The sequence below is a fragment of the Typha angustifolia genome, chromosome 15, assembly GCF_048772165.1.
Source record: "Typha angustifolia cultivar Huaian chromosome 15, ASM4877216v1, whole genome shotgun sequence".
Lineage (NCBI taxonomy): Eukaryota > Viridiplantae > Streptophyta > Magnoliopsida > Poales > Typhaceae > Typha > Typha angustifolia.
Window position 1 is genome coordinate 15,609,314 of NC_133253.1, and position 17,889 is coordinate 15,627,202.

A 17,889-nucleotide genomic window follows, 5' to 3' on the forward strand; every position below is an offset into this window, starting at 1 on the left:
TTTTTATTACAGGGAGGAACGAGAACTACCGGTAGTGCGAGCTAACAGATAAACTATATTATCTCTTCTATCAAATTATTTAAAAATAAAAAATAAAAAATAAAAATTTAACCGTGCCCAATTTCCCGTTGGCATCTCTTTATCAAGTTGACTTAAGATAGTGTTTTCGTTTTTTAGTCTCATCTTAAGGATAGACGTGTGTTACCAAAACTACTCTTTTAATTGAAATAAAGAATACTAAACTCACGCATAAATCTATTTATTTTGATTATTGACCTCAGTGTGATGTTTTCTTGAGGTAATACACAATTTTTAGGCCTTTGTATAAATATTTCGTCTGTTGACCCAAGAGAAATTTAACAAAAAAGAAAGAAATTAAAGCTGTTAAATCTAATTGCACTAACTTAATCTACCTATCAAACCAAAAATGGAGAGAGAAAAAAGATGATAACAATCATACTTATGGACGAATAACACCTCACCTTCTTTATCCACTATTCCTGGGAAACAAACATAAGCTTGACCCAGAACAGGAACATCCACTCTATGTATGGACGAAACAATTATATCATCTAAAAGAAATTGTCTTCACATTTTTCTCCACAAAAACAATGGAAAGAAACGAAAAAAATTAGTCATTAATATCCATAACAAAAGGACAGACGGACTCCTTTATTTGCATATATATATACCACATTTTTCTGCCACTTCATTTAACTCAGCTGATTACTAATATCATTCCAGGCGAAACAAGAAACTCCTTCAGAGAAGTAGAGCACCTACAAATAAACTCAAAAGGCTGAAAAAAGCTACAAAAAAATCTAGAAGATATGCAACGGCTACTTTCCTCTCGTAAAGAATTCATAGAAGAAATTATCAGGTGAAAAGCATGAAAAGGAAAGATGTGGCGAGAGAGATCACGATTCGAAAATACCAAAAATTTACAACTTGTTACCACAGAGACTTATTGCCATTGTTGCGGAATCCCAGTTGCAGGAAGAATGCCTCGAAAGGACTTCTGTATACCCAAGTATAGGGTCAAATAGAGCTGTCAACTGGTAAGCACATTCTTGGTGGTGTCTCCATGAGTGAGCTCTGAAAGAAGATTTCGTTTTTCCTTTCCTTCTCTAGATCTGCAGCTCCCTCAAAAGGTAAACTTACTTTGGAGGTGTGGCTTGTGGAAAATATCTGCAGAAATTTCCAGGATCCTGGCTCCATACCATTCCAAAAGAATACTTGCATTTCACAAGCTTGGCTTTCAAATTAGTAACCAACGTTGACAACTATCAACCGTTGCAATAGATTTGTACTCATGGAAGTATGTTGAAGCTAAAGAGGAAATGAGCCATCTATCAGTTCAGCTTGCTCAAAAGGCATCCGAGTTGGCATAACACAGTTTATCTGCTCTTAAGTTTAGTTAATGCATCAGCTGCTTTCCGTGGTCACAAATATAAGAATCTGACTCTCCGTCCTGCACCACATAATTAGTTCTAGACAGACACCTACTTTGCACAAGTATCTCTGAAGCAGTATATTTATGTCATAGGTTTCTGAAGCAGCAACTCTAAGCCAATTTGAAAATCCAATAAACAGTGCGAATAAAACCCATGACATCTATCAAGCAAAAGAACACCACTCGTCAAGTTAAGCCCCTCATTTATATGATCTTTCTTGCAGTTCTTTTGATCACTTCAGATAAACGTCAACAAACAATGCATTTGTTACTGGCAACTTTCAATGCTAGAGCAGTAGCGCAACCCTGGCAAACAGGTAGCGTCTTTCATGCAACTGGTTCCATTTTGACATCACATATCTTGCTGCAATAAACAATTAAGTTCCCTCGTTTTCTTCAAGATTTCAGATGTATGAAGTGTGACCTCTTCCAAGGGGCACCTTTGGTTTGAATACTACAGCTACTGAAAGACGCGGGCAACACCTGAAACAAATGCTCTGAAAGAAAACAAGGATATCTATTAGCTCATAAGAACCAAAACCTTCTTGCATGCGTGTGCTGTTGAAATTAAAAATAAATACAGGTGAATGAAGTTCTCGGACAGTATATTACTAAAGTTTCCATCTTTCCAACAATCTGACTTGATCTATGTTCCAGGTGCTCAAAGTTGACTCATAATTCATCTTTTTTTAATGTAAATGCCTGAAGAGTGTCCAGGACAGTCCACATGCACACATCCACACCCACAGGCAAGCACAGAGTGTGTATAGAAAAGGAATTAGGGGTTAAAAATGGAAAAGCCAACAGGGAAGATCTTAAATGAGTAAAATGATCAGAGCTATAAGCCCATGAAACTAAAAGTTCAACATGGTTTGCTAATAGATAAATAATACATGCAGATAACTGTATAAAGTATAAACATTAAGAATCAACAAGTGCAGCCAATCCCCTTGATCCCTTCTATACAATTGCTTTTTCCAGCTAAATTAGATGCAAATCAAGATGGAGGGGGAAGCAGAAGGGAAAAGGAAAACAGGTAACAACTAAACAAGTAAAAAAAAATTTGATGGTCATGAAATCTGGACAATATGCTCTTGAAAGTAAGCATGCTTTGTAGAGACAAATGATATACACACGTACCGGGATGCTTAATGGCAAACCTTGAGAATTAACGAGTACAGGCAATCCCCTTCTTGCAGAAGCTGGAATAGATTTCAAGGCATGCAGAGCACTCTTTGCTGACAACTGCATATAATTGGAATATTTAATGTTCTCCAATCCATTCTGTTGCGTCTCGTTTGTAGAAATATTGGCTTTCTCCTGGCATTCTGTGAGTATCTGACTTTTAGAAACTTCTGCAAGAAATAACCAATCAGAATCAACCATGTGCCGGATTGTAGCTGTTATCTCCTGATCAACCATGCAGAGCTGGCAAAATTGATCTTCACTTCCAACTGACGATAATCCATCTACCTTGACAACTTCAAGAGATTTCCATGTAACAAGGAACCTATTCATGAAATGGCATGTTTGGCCAGGATGAATAGTTACGCATGAAGGACCATCAAACTTAATTTCACGATTTGGCTCTTGGTCATATTTTACTTCCATCGTAGAACTAAACTTCTCGTTTTCTTTCACTCCCAACAAGGCAATATCTTCTAAGGTTGACTGGCTAATTAAGTTTAGCTTCTCCGCTTCATTTAAGACATCCATATAAGATTTTGCAGTCATAAAAGGTATGCTCTGAGACTTCAAGAGTGATTCATCAGAGTACATATTTCCCTCCTTGATCATCTGATCAATTTCTCTGGGAAGAAAATATCCTTCTTCCTCACATGAGTATTTATAAGACAGCCCAATCCGAGATGAATAAGGGGAGTCAACCGAACAACAGATTAAGATTTTTAAGCCTTTGGACTGTGGTGCAGGGCAAAGGTAACAACCAGCTGCAGTAAGTGAGGTCTGGAAAGTAGTCAAAGACGTGAAAGATTGAAACCAACGAGAAAAACATAAATGTATTCATCAATTACAACTTCTTATAGGACAACCATTAAGAAAGCAAATTTCAAAATACTAGAGACAAAGGAGTAGGGACCATTTTCCTATCAATTTGAGGAATCACAAAAAAAGAAGTGTAGAAACAACTTTCTATGTGAGTCACAACTTTAAATATAACAAACAGGTACCAAATATATGAATGTAGTTTCTACTTCGTTAATTGTCCATAAGATAACAGGGATTTTTTTTTTCTATGTTGCTTTAGTACCAATTACGCGAAGAGATCTTGCTCCATTTGATCATCAATATAAAGTTATCAGCTGAATGTATCAGAATAAAATAGCACATACTTATATGCACTAAGATACATTAATCACTAGATAAAAGATTTTCGTGAAGGCCAAATCATTGCAGATTACCTAAATACCAACACATACTTCATTCCTGCTCAAAGTCATTAACATGTAAACGCAATATTTTATTTTCTTTTTATTACTACAGACTTTTAGATGCACCATTGTTGCGTTGGCAAATTCTGCATCTAACAACATTACATGAAGGTTTTAAAAACTTTTTGCTGATGCCGAAGTAAAATATCAAACCATAATGAATTAACTTTACCAAGAAAAATGATGACATGGAGATTAGGTTTGCCCATCTGTTGTAACTAATCAAAAACCTATCACATTCTAAAGTAATGCAATGATGTGCATATATCCTTGGATATGCTACTTAAGCATGGGGCAAAAGTTTTCTTGACTGCCTTAACAAATACTTGTTGAGATTAAGCTTCAATCATAAAATTGCAACAATACAGGCATTGGCAGATAATAATAAAAGATGTCTATAACTAAATGAGTGCATACTACATAGTACATACAAATTTGTGTGGTTTACAGAAATGGGGCTGGAAAGATAGGCCAAACTGACAAACAATTACATTTGATGAAAATCTAAACTAATGCAACAGAATTGTCAGGAGGATGGTTGCCTACATTAGTTGAAAGCAGTTAGCGTCCTGACTAGAGAGTTAGCTTTCCTCACATTATATGGTGAAAATGTCAGATTTTGGATAGAATTAAAAGCCGGTTGGTAAGACTTCAAGACATGTAATACTATGACGACCTGTATCAGTCGATAAAGGGGTTCTTTTTCTGAATTTTCCCAGCTTGAGAATCATTTCTCAAGCACAGAACCTAGTTAACTACTAAATCAAGTGTGTCAGAGACTCGGAGTACAAGGCCAGAATTTTGGGATAAAACTGAGTAAACAATAGAATTTCTCCAGTTTGTTTAACTAAAAAGGAGGCTTGAATAAGTGAAATTAATATCATTGATCTCTTCTATTATGTCATTAATTTAAGAAAATTCCTCTAAATTTGGAAAGCAATTTTAAATTGCATATGAATTTATAACTGTTTACCCTGAATTTGGACAATCTCAAAAAAGTTGATACTTGAATAAGTAAAGATGAATTTTCTCAATTTGCTTGATTGGAATTACAAATCGCAAAGTAAAATTAATGACCTTGAAGGGTAGATCTTCTATCTTATCATTGATCCCATCAAGTGTTCATTAAATTTAATGTAAAACTCGAATACAATTGAAAAGAATGAATTTCCCTAATTAGCCTCGTCCCAAAAGAATGACATGTGTAAGAACTAAAATAAATTTAAAGAGAGAAAAGGGCACACGTGCACTGCATGTGCAACCTTCCTCCCTTCTTCGTCACGCAACAAAAAAGGTGGCTATAGGATTTTCGTCCACTCCGAATCAAATTCGAATTAGAATTTATAACCTAACCTATAAGAACCCTAAATCCTCTCTTATTCACCCACCCCAGCCTTCTTTCTCTTTTCATCTTCTTCTTCTTTCTTTACCGTCGGAGTTGTCGCCGTGGAATGAAACCGCCGGAGCGCCGTCAGAGCAATCAGAGACCACCACGTGACTCGTCGATAAGTCCTCTCTCACCCCTCATATTTAATTTAAGTTTAATAGGATAAATAAGAAATACCTACATTTAGTGCTTGCAATTTCATTGGCAAATCAGGTGACCAACAGCTTTAGGTCGCTACCGCTCATACTCAAGAGCTTCATGTCGTTGGCCTCATGCCATAGTTACCTTCTAGGAGAGCCTTTGTGGCTCGAATCGCCACCGGACAAAGGTTAAGGCCGTGGGTCATCGCCGGTAGCTTCTCCACCTCGCATGGTCAACGTGGTCGCGAGGAGGGCATTGGCAAGGTAGGTGGACTGCCGGCAATCTTCTTTCTCCCTCCCTCCACCCTCTCTTTTTCTTTTTCTCCCTCGTCGTTCTCATCAAGGGAGAGAAGGGGTGGGCTCGGGTTTAACCCAGGCCAATCTTTTCTCCTGCCAGGTTCAAGTCTGAGTTTCGAACCCAAAGACCTGATCGAATCCTTAGTATTGGGTCATGGCCTGCGAATTAGCTAGAAGCTCAGTCCTTTTTCACTATTGGGTTGGGCCTTGGCCCAGCTTGATTATTATAAAGATAAAAAAATTGGGCTGCGGGCTAGCGGCAGCCCAACCCAACTAATTTGGGCTTGATTTAACCCATTTGAACAATTTATTTAGCTTTAAAATTTAAAATCATGATATTATTTAATTTAAAATTTTATTGTTATTTATTATTAAATGTTGTGATTTTTAACACGTGAACTAGAGATTAGATATTTTAGTTGTTATATCTAGACTCAGGTTTGTGAGTTCACTCACATATTTATTCATATTGTATTTTGTGTTTTTTATCAGACCACATATTTCTCTATGTGCAAATTATTTAGTATACTTTCTATGTGCAATTTAATTATTGTAATTTTGTGTGCAAAAAATATAATTCAGTACTTCGCTATATTTCGTACAAATAGCAAAATTTTAGTAGGGAAACACATAATTGATATTTGGTATGACTTAGAAAACAGTCTCAGTATAGATCGCTTACGACTTTCTGTGGTGACTCAAGTCTAACTGAAAGTGCATAAGAAAGTCCTAATTTATCTCACTGCGATGTCTTTCTTAGATAACTTTGGCAGGGTTAGGGAACAATTTTATATTAGATTGAAAGACTTCCTGAGGTGACTCTAATCTTTCTCAACGGTTAGTGAAAGAGACAGAATACCTTTATCATATAGTGACACCTCCTGATAACCCTAACCGAATCAACTATGAGAAAAAAACCCAAGCGTTATCTCGAAGTGACTTCTAGTTGATGTGGACCTATAAGGTATAGATCCAATTGAGATAAATGGCATTATTATTATTGAGAAAAAATTCAGTATGTTAGAAACTTAGAATGAGCATGTATGAGATATGACTCTATGTTGTAATTATTATCGTTATTATTGTTACTTAAAATTATAAATTTTAATTTTATTAGCTTTTAAGTGGATTCCATTCACTAAACTATAGTTGTTGGCTCATGAGATTTCCTCTCCTAATATTTCAGGTAATGGTCAGTGTGGCAACTGAACGAGATGCATCAAAAGCCCACCTCCACTTAGAATTTACTCTTTTTACCTTTCAGTTCTGTTGGTTTTTATGTTTTAGATAATTTGTTAATTCAATTTGCTTAGAACACATTAGTGATAACATTGGTTATTTTCATTATTATTGAATGAAATTATCAAAATCAGATTTTCTCATTAATTCTCGTCATTGTGTATTTAGAAAGTATTAGTAAGGCTTCGTATTTCTCAAGCGTATTAAAGGACATGACTGGTTATGATTTCAATTTTGGATCGTGACAACATGAGTGTGCAAGAATGCAACTAATTATTCTTCAGATGTATTCTAATGTAGAAAAGGAATTACCTTATGATAATGAATCAAAAATGCACTAGTAACTTTACTTAGTTTTAGATCAACAAAAGCATTAAGAACCTAATAATAACAGATGCCATGCTATGCTGATGAACCTAGCACCATGCTAACAACACCACTTGTGCTGCTACACATGTAGTCCAGCCAGTGATGGGGATGTCCATACCATGGCAAGACTATCCTTGATTTTACCTCATCCATTGCATAAATTGTTAGAAGTGTGGGGTGAAGGTTTTATGTGCCAGCAAAACACACTGTCAGATATCACATCTTGTATATTGGGAGGTGGCTAGCATATGAGAAGAACCCTTTTAGCATGGTGCAAGAATAAAAAAGAAGGGGCACACACCCACAGATTCACACACACAGAGAGAGATTGTACAGGGCCAAAGATTATCCCTACTGGTGGTGCAAGGGGAGGTGGCAAAATGGATTAAGAAGAGAGAAGAGCTGCCAACGAAGGTTACTTCTGGTTCATTGTCGAAAGGGTCCGGAAATGGCTTATAACCTTAGTAGGTATCACATTATTTGACTATATGCTTTAAGCAGAATGTCAAGTTACCATTAAGATGGATTCTAACTTACACAATTCACATTGATCTAGTTATTGGACAGTCACCGTCTTCATTTTTGTTGTCTGTACGATAATTAGGGCTTTCACTCTAAGCAGACCACACTCTTCTCAACTGAAAAATGCCTCTCTTCACCCACCTCGCCATACTCTTTCTCCCTCACTCTCTCCACTCCTGACACAAACCATAGTCTTGTGCCAGTTGGCACTGGCTGTGCCGACAAACCGATACACCCAGTGCCAATGGCACATAAAAATCCTTAGCTCACGGTATAGTAGTGGCAAAGAGAGACAAATAGAAGATCCTGGATCAACCTCTGTTACTCTATTTGAAATAATACTGAATGTACTGCAAACATAAGGAATCAATAAAAGTCATTAATTATTGTCCTTTGGAAAAGTGCAATTAGCACTCAGAAACAAGCAGAAATACTATTTGCTAGACTAGTAACTGGTTATTATTTTGACAGATGACAAGTATTTCCATAAGAGCTTATTTGCAATCGGGCCTTCAGGTTTTCAAGTACAAAAGAAGAAGAATGAAATTGAGCACACCTTGCATGGAAGCTTACGAATGTAGTCAATTACCAACCGAGCAGTACTGCCACGAATGGGTCGGTGCCTTTGAGAGATAAACTGCCACATAGATAAACAAAATCATAAATCTGAAAAGGTAACCTATATTTCAAATTTAAAATGTTCTTGATTGCACAATAAATGTGTTATCAACATAAGAAAGGATATAACAAGAGATGCCCTGTCACCTGCAAAATAGAGGCTAGGTACTGTGAGAGACAAAGATCACCAACATCTAGTGGCTTGAGCTTCTCCAGATCAATCATAGCATAGCCATGCTAAAGAAAACAAGAAATCAGGATATATGTTCAGTTTTAACTGATAATGAGTTCATCCATCAAATGCACAGGTAAGTATTACTCTTCCTTTAATAGGCCCCAGAAAAAATCAGATAAGCTGCCTTTCATATGCAAAATAGACCACACTCCATGGCTTTGCTCTTATTTTCTATAATCAAAACAAAATAGAAGAACTGTTCTATAAGAATAATCAAATGAAATAGAGGAGTTCTTCTATTAGAAGCTATTGTCTTGTATCACACATCTTTGGTTGCATTTCTAGGTGAGCTTCTAAATGAGAAAACCAGCATTTCCAACCAAAGCAAGAAAGCATGCAATATCTGACCATCATCGATGTGGACAAATGCCCATCTCTTATTATTTCATTATTAACTTAGACTTATTAAATTAATTTAGGTTTAATTAAGCTCAATTTGATAAAAAATAATCATTGTTGCTTCAATTAGAATTGAGTTGTCCAACAGACTCAATTTGGTCAATTGTTAATTAGAATGGTTAATTTAGTCAATTGCACTAGCTAACTTACAAAGTTAAGTTAACCTAAAAGTTTAGGTTTAATTAAGCTCAATTTGATAAAAAATAATCATTGTTGCTTCAATTAGAATTGAGTTGTCCAACAGACTCAATTTGGTCAATTGTTAATTAGAATGGTTAATTTAGTCAATTGCACTAGCTAACTTACAAAGTTAAGTTAACCTAAAAGTTTTGGGGCTGTCCAGATTGAGTCAAAGTATGTCCCACTGTGTTTGACCAGGAGTTGGCAAGGTGCCTTATAAGGGATGCCGGAAAGGGCATTTGGCCCCGATAACCAAGAAGGCATGCTGTTTTATCATGTAGATTAGAAAGAGAAAACATACAAAGAGCTGAACAACTAAGTAGGGTTACTAAAGCAAAAAAGATTTTCAATCATAGATATATAATTCATGTGTTCATATGGTCATCTATCATGAACATCTTTTTACAGCTTTGGCCAGTCCTTTCACCATTTTAGAACATAAGCATAAGCCTTGCCACAACTGCTTTGAACAAGATTAATTGCAGTATGTACTATTAGCCGTAACATCATGTGCAATATCCCCCAGTAAATAACATTTTCCATAGTGCTCTAGCAACATCCCTCTATATAATCTCTTTGCTCTATCTCCTTAGATATCTGTTGCATACTTGCATGTAGATGCCAAGTCAGTTGGTTTTCTATATTTTGTTAGACTGAGGCCCTTACCTATTGCAACAATTTCTGAGGACCTTAATAGTTGTTATCATACAAAATTTCCTATAAAAGTGACTAAAGCATTTAATAGTCGTATATTAGTCTAGAACATAACTATAGAATAAGCACACAACTGTAGACTGATCAAATCATATAAGCATAGTATGATCATCATTATCTAGATATCCAAAATCTATTGATTAGACAGTGCATAAATTGCAAGGGAAACTGATAATAACATAAAAAACCTCCATGATGGTCAAAGATTGCTTTATCATCTTGTGGCAAATATGATCCACATAGGCACGTGTTAACCGACAAGCAGAGATAAGTCCTTGCAGTTGTGACCTAAAGGCACCTGAAAAGGAACCAGATAGTTTATGTCAAGAACTGTATGTAACTATTTACCAACATAAATAGCTAATATATTTAGCACAGGAAAGCAAACAGTTAAGTGTATGAATTATAAAATGGGAACAAATAAGCTTACCAAGTGTGCACAGTAAAATCAGATATAGAGCACCATTTCAGATCATTTGCATGTGTTAATGTAAATCATACGTTTGTATGAGTTCTATAAGGTTTACTTGAGGCATTTATATTTATATAAGTTGCATATCTTCATCCACTTTCAGGAAGCGAGCACATTTTAAATTTCTATATTGGAATTTTTCCATTCCATTGTCCGAGTCCTTGATGAAAATCATGATCCTTGGTTACATGAGCCTAAATTTCAATGTAGATATTTTTACCTAAAAAGTGAACTCATATATTTCATGGCAAGCACCTTTTTTTCTCAAATTTTGCTTTGACGAGAAATTGGCACTGCTAAAGGTGGTTAGTGTAGTCGAGATGTTATATTAAGCAACTAGTAAACAACAAATTCAAAAATAAATATAAAACAGTCAAGAAGATCATGTTACAGATGAATGAGTGGTGTCACATAAAACAATTGAGAAGAACATGTTAAGATGAATGAGTGGTGTCACATAAAACAATTGAGAAGAACATGTTAAGATGAATGAGTGGTGTCACGTAAAAAATTAAGAAGAACATGTTAAGATGAATGAGTGGTGTCATGAGGAAACCAAAAATAACAAATGACCGTATACAAAGACCTACCAGCCTTTCAGGATAAGAGGCAAAAAAATTGCCTAAGATGCTTTGGACTATTCAACAGAAATCATGGAGTGAACTAGTAAGGAAAGTAGTTCAGTTCAGGTAGAAGGCACCACAAAGAGAAGAGGAGCAAACAAGACTTGGCTAGAGAGAATCAGGAAAGACATGTCAACCATTTCACTGACATAGGACATTGGCTAAGATAGAGCCAAATATGTGAAAAATACAAGGTTTTCTTCATATTAAAATACCAAAGGGTTAAAATCATGCCAACAACTGGCAGCTAAAACATTCTTCCACATGGCTACCCAGTTTTCAGTTACACCCTTGCCATATCCATGGTCAGCAAAAATTTTGATGAGGATAATCAGCAGAAGTTTTGTGTGTACGTGTATGTGCATGTGCAAGTGCGTGTGTGTGTGTGCATGCGCGTGCGTGTGCATGTATGTGTGTGACCATGTGTGCAAACACACTCTTGATACAGTTTACATCTTTCTTTTTGTCAGCACATCTAACCCTTTTTATCAGTTAGCAGTTAGGACAAACTAATGTAATAATTTCACATATAAACTTACCTGATGACAAACTTCTTAAAGAGGCTCGAATGCGATTCCGAGCAAATGACATGCTCTGATTTGTTGGATCCTCCACCCACACCTGATCACCTCCTCCACATATCTGGTAGCAACATCAAACCACCCAGGATTAACCTTTGGAAAAATTGCAAGTTTGCAACTCAACGAATGGCATTGTGTCCAACAATTTATAGTATTTCTGATGTATTCAACAGAACTGGAAGCACAGATTGATTTAAAAGGAGGTCATCCCCATTAACAAGACATGAAAAACATAAGAGAACCATTGTTACTTAAACAGCATAAATGTCCAAACACAACAAAATTTGGCCTCATTAACCCATTCTCTTATTCCATCTAGATAAAACTAAGTTCAGCAAGTACATTCCAGATATGACAGTAACAGCGTAGATCAATCAACCTTCCCAGTACCAAGTTAGGCTCATGCAGCCCAAGCGTACTATAGATGACAACATATATCCAGTTATCCACTAACAATTAATAGTAAACCATAATTAAAAAATTTAAAGTACAAATTATACAAAATGCTTTGAGGCAAACTCACTTTGTACATGTCATCTTTTGAGAATTCAAGCATTGGCCGAACAAGTAAAATACCACAACTGTTTCGGTTTTCTCCACAGTATTTCAAATGTGTTGGGAACAATTGAGATACAAAAGCCATGCCAGCAAGTCCAAGAACTCCACTATTGCGGGATAGTCTTAGAATTAAGAGTTCAGCCTGCACTAAGAGGATTCCTATCATTTGAAAACAGAGGATACGTGATAATAGAAAGAAAAAAGAATTACCTATCACAAGAACAATGACATTCAGGCACCTAACAAACACCAAATACAAAGCTCTTGAAAAAAGGATAGATATTTAATAAGAAAATTTTAGCTGTTCCACTAACATACTTTTGAATGCCTACTAGTAAAGATACATTATCAGGAACAATGTAAGCATCCCAAAATCCTTTTAACTGATTAAGAGAATGAAATACCAGGCATTGGAATTGAGAAGATGAAAAAAAATTAGTTGCTTTTAGGAACTATGTCTAAAGAAAGATATTCCATGCATAAAAAGTATAGCACAAATGTAGTTCTTTCAGAGGAGATTTCGGTGTAGAGATTTTATCACATAACTTTCTGATGTATCAAGTGGTTTCTTATTCACTGCAATAAGTAGAAATGCATTTTTTATCACTAAATTCCAAGTCTATTTTGCATTTTAAATTGAAAATAGAAAATAAGATGAGAAGTTATCTTGATTCAAATATTTTCTTCTGAGTATGAAAGAGAAATGAGATTACATAGCTAAGTAGATCAAATTGATTATGAGCTTAAGATTAGAATCAATTAACAAACTCGGTATTCCAAAAAGTGCTTGGCAGTACATAGCAGTCAAGAGGCTTCATGATGCCCAATAGATGGCATCATGGTGAGTGCCATGAGCCCAAAGCAGGTCTCAAGCAACTTTGCTACTTATTTTTCTTTTCTAATTATGTATTCTATATAGAACTGAATCAAAAGTATATTAAAATAGAGTTAAAACTTAAAAGAAATCAATAGTTCATCATCAAAAGGAAAAGTAGCAAACAGTAAACAAAATAAATACATCATTGATCATATAGTTCCAATAAGCTCTTCATTGAAGTGCCGATATAAATTATTTGAACAGGTCAAGAAACTTGAACCCTCTTTGATAGGTCTAGACCAAACACCATCCTCCATGCCAGCCACAAAAACCAGCCATGGAAGCGAATCCATTGCAGCAGCCACCATAGACACTTTAGAACAATGGCAAAGCTTATTCGACAAAATACCACATTGCAGCAAATAATACATGAAATCAATCTATACCATAAAGCAGCAAAGAAAGGGTGTCCTACTGCACAAACCTGCCCAGAATCTAGGGAGAAATTATGTACTTAGCCTTGTTTTCTAAAGAGGCTATTTCAAAGATTTGTCTCTGAAAATTTATATGTAATTGATTCTGGAAATTGGAGGGGAAGTTAAAAACAGGGAGACCAAAGCATGTACATATCACAAATGTATTGGACATTATAGTTGCGACACAATGAATTCCAATCAATCATCGTGAATTTGTGCTCATGAATGATGTAAAGACAAACCAGTCAAGCAACAACACAACAAGCAATTGTGATTAGGTATTTTATAGTGTTTTTTCTCTTTTTAATGTTACAGACTCACAGTCACTCGAGGTAGCACATTGTTTAGCTGCATATACCAATTACAGAAAAGATACTTTGTCAGTATTTAGTGCTACACCTTGTTTATCAAAGTTCTCTTATGGCAACAAAGACATACAAAAAGCTACATGGAATTATTTCGCACAGACCTGATCATCTGCATGGTGAGCAATAAGTAAGATTCCTATCTGTTGCTTCATGCATACATCTTGAAATTTTTGATACCTGAAATTTTTAACCAAACAAGTTTAGCAGACCATCACTAGAAGCAAAAGGCCTTTCCAATGTTTAAACATATTCATGCAGAACCTAGAGGCAAAATTAGAAAAGTAATATATGGCAGTTAACAATTACATTGCCTAAAAGAAGACATCATAACACAGATAAAGCTTAGTACAGGTTGACCTTAAAATTAGAGTAGGAAAAGTTCTTCATACCTTAAGTCTCTATTCACTTCAGGATTAACTTTTTCCCTTATTCTAGATTAGAAGGTAAACATTAAATTATCCATATTCCAAATTAGAAACATTATTCAAATTATTCCACACAAAAGCCCAATTACAATTTTACCCTTAATTTGACTAAAGTTATTTTAAAATTTCTCTCCTATTACTCACTTATCTCATTCCATAAACCAAAAGTCTAATTTTTTCACCAATTTTTTTGCAATTCCAACCTATCTCCTCTCTCCTACCACTCACAATTTCATTGCATCCTTACAGTATGCATAGCATGCCTACAATAAAATAATGCAAAGCATTGCATACCTACAATAAATAAGAACAGTTTAATTAAACTTATATGTCAAATCAAAGGTATTTTAGTCAATTTTTATTTCTTATTTGTACTTTACTTTCACTTTATGTCATATCAAAGATAATTAATTTTCTATCAAAAAATAATAATTAATACATCATTATTCTAGATTACAAGTGAAAATAGGAATAGCTATTCCTAGAATAAAAATCATATCTTAACCCCTGTTCACTTCTAGAATAGAAAGAGCTTTATTTTAGAATAAGCCTCCTTATTCTGGTAGAACAATATTCTAGTGTAGTAATTAAATAACAACTTACCTTATTCTGGTATAATAATTCATCATTCTCTCTTATCTTATTCCATACAACTTTTAAAATATAATTTAATAATAATCTATAATTATTAGTCTAAAATCATCCCCCACTAGTCTAAAATTACCCCGCAGTTATTTCCTCAAAATGCATGATTATTTCCTCATAATGTGAATATATGAAGTATTTTAAGTCCGCAGTTGTAATAAAAAATATTATAACTTTAGATAAATACATATTACTATTTCTACTTTACATCCAATTAAAAATATTTTTGTCATTTGGTATGAAACATCACCGATTCTCAATATAAACTCATTATTTTACAATATTTTAAAATTAACTTTATGTCATATCAAATACAATTATTAGTCCTTATACTAGTTTTGAACATTTGAACTAGACATTAGAATAAATTACACTGGTATTAGCTCTCTTCTTTGGTATTAAAAATTAAATTATTTATTCCAGAATAGGCCTTATTTCACAAGTGAACAAAGCCTTAGAGTAGAAATAGGAATAGCTATTCTAGATTAAACTTTATCCTCAACGCGAACGAAAGCTTAGAGCTCATTGTGTGAGTATGGTCCAAAATGAGATTTAAATTTTCTATGGAAAAATCTTAAGAAAATTATTACCATGCCATCTTATAAATTGCCAAATAATAGAGCAAACATATAAGTTATAACTATGGACTCCATACATACCAATGCGGATTCCATACATATATCTACATAGTTTGTTTGTAAGTATGCACAAATTCGCACGTGACATGTATATATTACTTAGTTTCATAATTGAAGCAGATTTACTAGATGGAGAGGAGAGGAGAGAGAGAGAGATAACCTTCGGTGGATTAAATGTAGGCCAATTAAAAATTCAATTCCCCCAGCATGTGGATATTTAGAATACATGCATACACGTATGTATTTCATAGCTGGGCAGGAGGAGGAGATAGATAGTATGCAGTACATTACATGCACATAAAAAAAAAATTAAAATTTTCCTGCCACATGCATCTGTGTAATACATACATAAGTCTGTATTGTTTCGCATTTACATGTATGAATTCGATGGTTTATTCTCCCGGCACATACATCTGCAAATTTAGCAAATACATTTATGTATTTCATAGTTCAATAACTAAAGTTAGGTGTGAAAGATGATGAAATAGCTGCGATGTATTAAATGCAGGTAATAAATCTAAAGTCCTCCAACCACATATATCCATTGATTGCGCACAAATATCTACGGATTCCAACTCATACATCTACTTAGTATATGCATAAGTTTGTATTGTTATGCATTTACACATTTGAATTTTTAGTATGGACACAAAGTTTATTTTGATCCGAACATACATCTACGGATTCCATACTTAAGCACATTATCCTACACTTGCATGTAAAAAAATATGGATTCTTCTCTCTACGGTTTTCACTCTATCTATTCATGTCAATACACTTTAACCATATCTTTATGTAAAAAGTATTACTTTTATTAGAAAAAGATGAACTATCATTTATTACCCGTATTTAATGCACTTTAGACCACCTCTCTCCTCCCTTCACCAGCAGAATAACATTTGGTCATAAAATAGTGATTTTGGTCAAGATGCAAGGAAAAATGAAAATGATCATGTCTTCCAGAATAAAAGACTTAGTAGATTTTTTTATGCAGATAACACTAATCACAATGGCTTTTACTAGATATAAGTTATGTGAGAACTTTTCTTTTTCTCTATACCTATTTCCTTTTCACACTAGGTTCAGTGGTGGTAGATGTTGAATGTTAATTTCTTTTAATTAGTAAAGTAGCACGTAACTGTGGAATTTATAAGCAGATACTGCATGGGCTATGATTTGAAGAAATGCACAGAACTTTGGAGTCCATTTCCTGTAGTAACCAACTAACCATATGCAAATTAAGTCAAAGTTCTATATTAGTTCCAAGTTCATCTTCTAGTCCTTGGAACTTCTATATTAGTTTCTTCATATGATTGATGAAAAGTGCTTTTAGAGGGTATACGTCTGATGAATTTTAACATAATATGTTATACCAAGATTCCTACACCAGTGTTGCTGCCTTGTAATGTATCATAGATTTTTTTTCTAATATAATATACACACCACAATATATTTTTTTCTCTACAACACCTACTGCAAGAGCTGCAATCAAATTTATAACTTAAACCTATAGGGCAGAGCGGTAAGCACTAAAACAATAAGAATTCACCGAAACATGTGAAAAGTTCAATGAGAAGAAACGAGTAAAAACCTCATCTCCCGAGCAGCCTCCTGCAAATGACCTTGTTTTGGCCGTCCATCAGGCCAGTTGCAGCACGCAATCTCACATCTAATACCTGCACCATCTCATAAGTATCACACTAATGAACAATCCAACCACGGATGACAAATATGCAATTACCCATCTTATTCACCCTATCTCGGACCAGCTTCGCCTCTTCCGAGCTCTCAGCCCGCAACCCATGATCCACCACAATCCCCAAAAGCCCATCAATATAGCCCAACGCCTCATCCTTCCGAACCGAACCATCCAATTTCCACCCCGCAGTCAATACACACAGCGCCATGCTATCAGGTCCACCGGAGACGCCCAAAGCTGTGACAAACGAGCAAAACTTAAGCTAAAACTACGATTTTAAGGCCAGAATAAGGAAAATAAAATCAGAGAAAGGTGAAGCCTTTGTCACCAATTCGATGATGGGGTTTGATTCCAGCCATAGTCATCCGCCGGGCGAAGGCCTCCTTGTACCTCGCCATGTCCGCGGTCGAGGAGCAGTTGCAGAAGAAGCGGCGGAGAGGAAGGTAAGGGGAGGGGCGTAGAGAGAGGAGCATCTCGGGTTGAGAAGGAGATCTAAGGTTCCACTGGCGTAGGAATAATTTCAGAGCGCGAGCAGGAGAAACCCTAGCGGATGAATCCACCGTTATCTTGCTTTCGATGCTCAA

At 35.3% G+C, this 17,889-nt stretch overlaps 1 protein-coding gene across 1 annotated transcript; it reads right to left on the reverse strand.

Annotated features, from left to right (window-relative positions):
• Positions 1–461: 461 nt before the first annotated feature.
• On the reverse strand, positions 462–17,889 carry LOC140777886 (uncharacterized). The gene is made up of 11 exons (XM_073122289.1): positions 17,634–17,889; positions 17,348–17,542; positions 17,198–17,282; positions 14,000–14,075; positions 12,203–12,379; positions 11,638–11,740; positions 10,192–10,301; positions 8,623–8,712; positions 8,414–8,494; positions 2,594–3,418; positions 462–1,950 (listed from the first exon to the last, which is right to left on the reverse strand). Exons 1-11 carry the CDS (start codon positions 17,776–17,778, stop codon positions 1,858–1,860), a joined length of 1,980 nt encoding a protein of 659 aa, XP_072978390.1. The 5' UTR covers positions 17,779–17,889; the 3' UTR covers positions 462–1,857.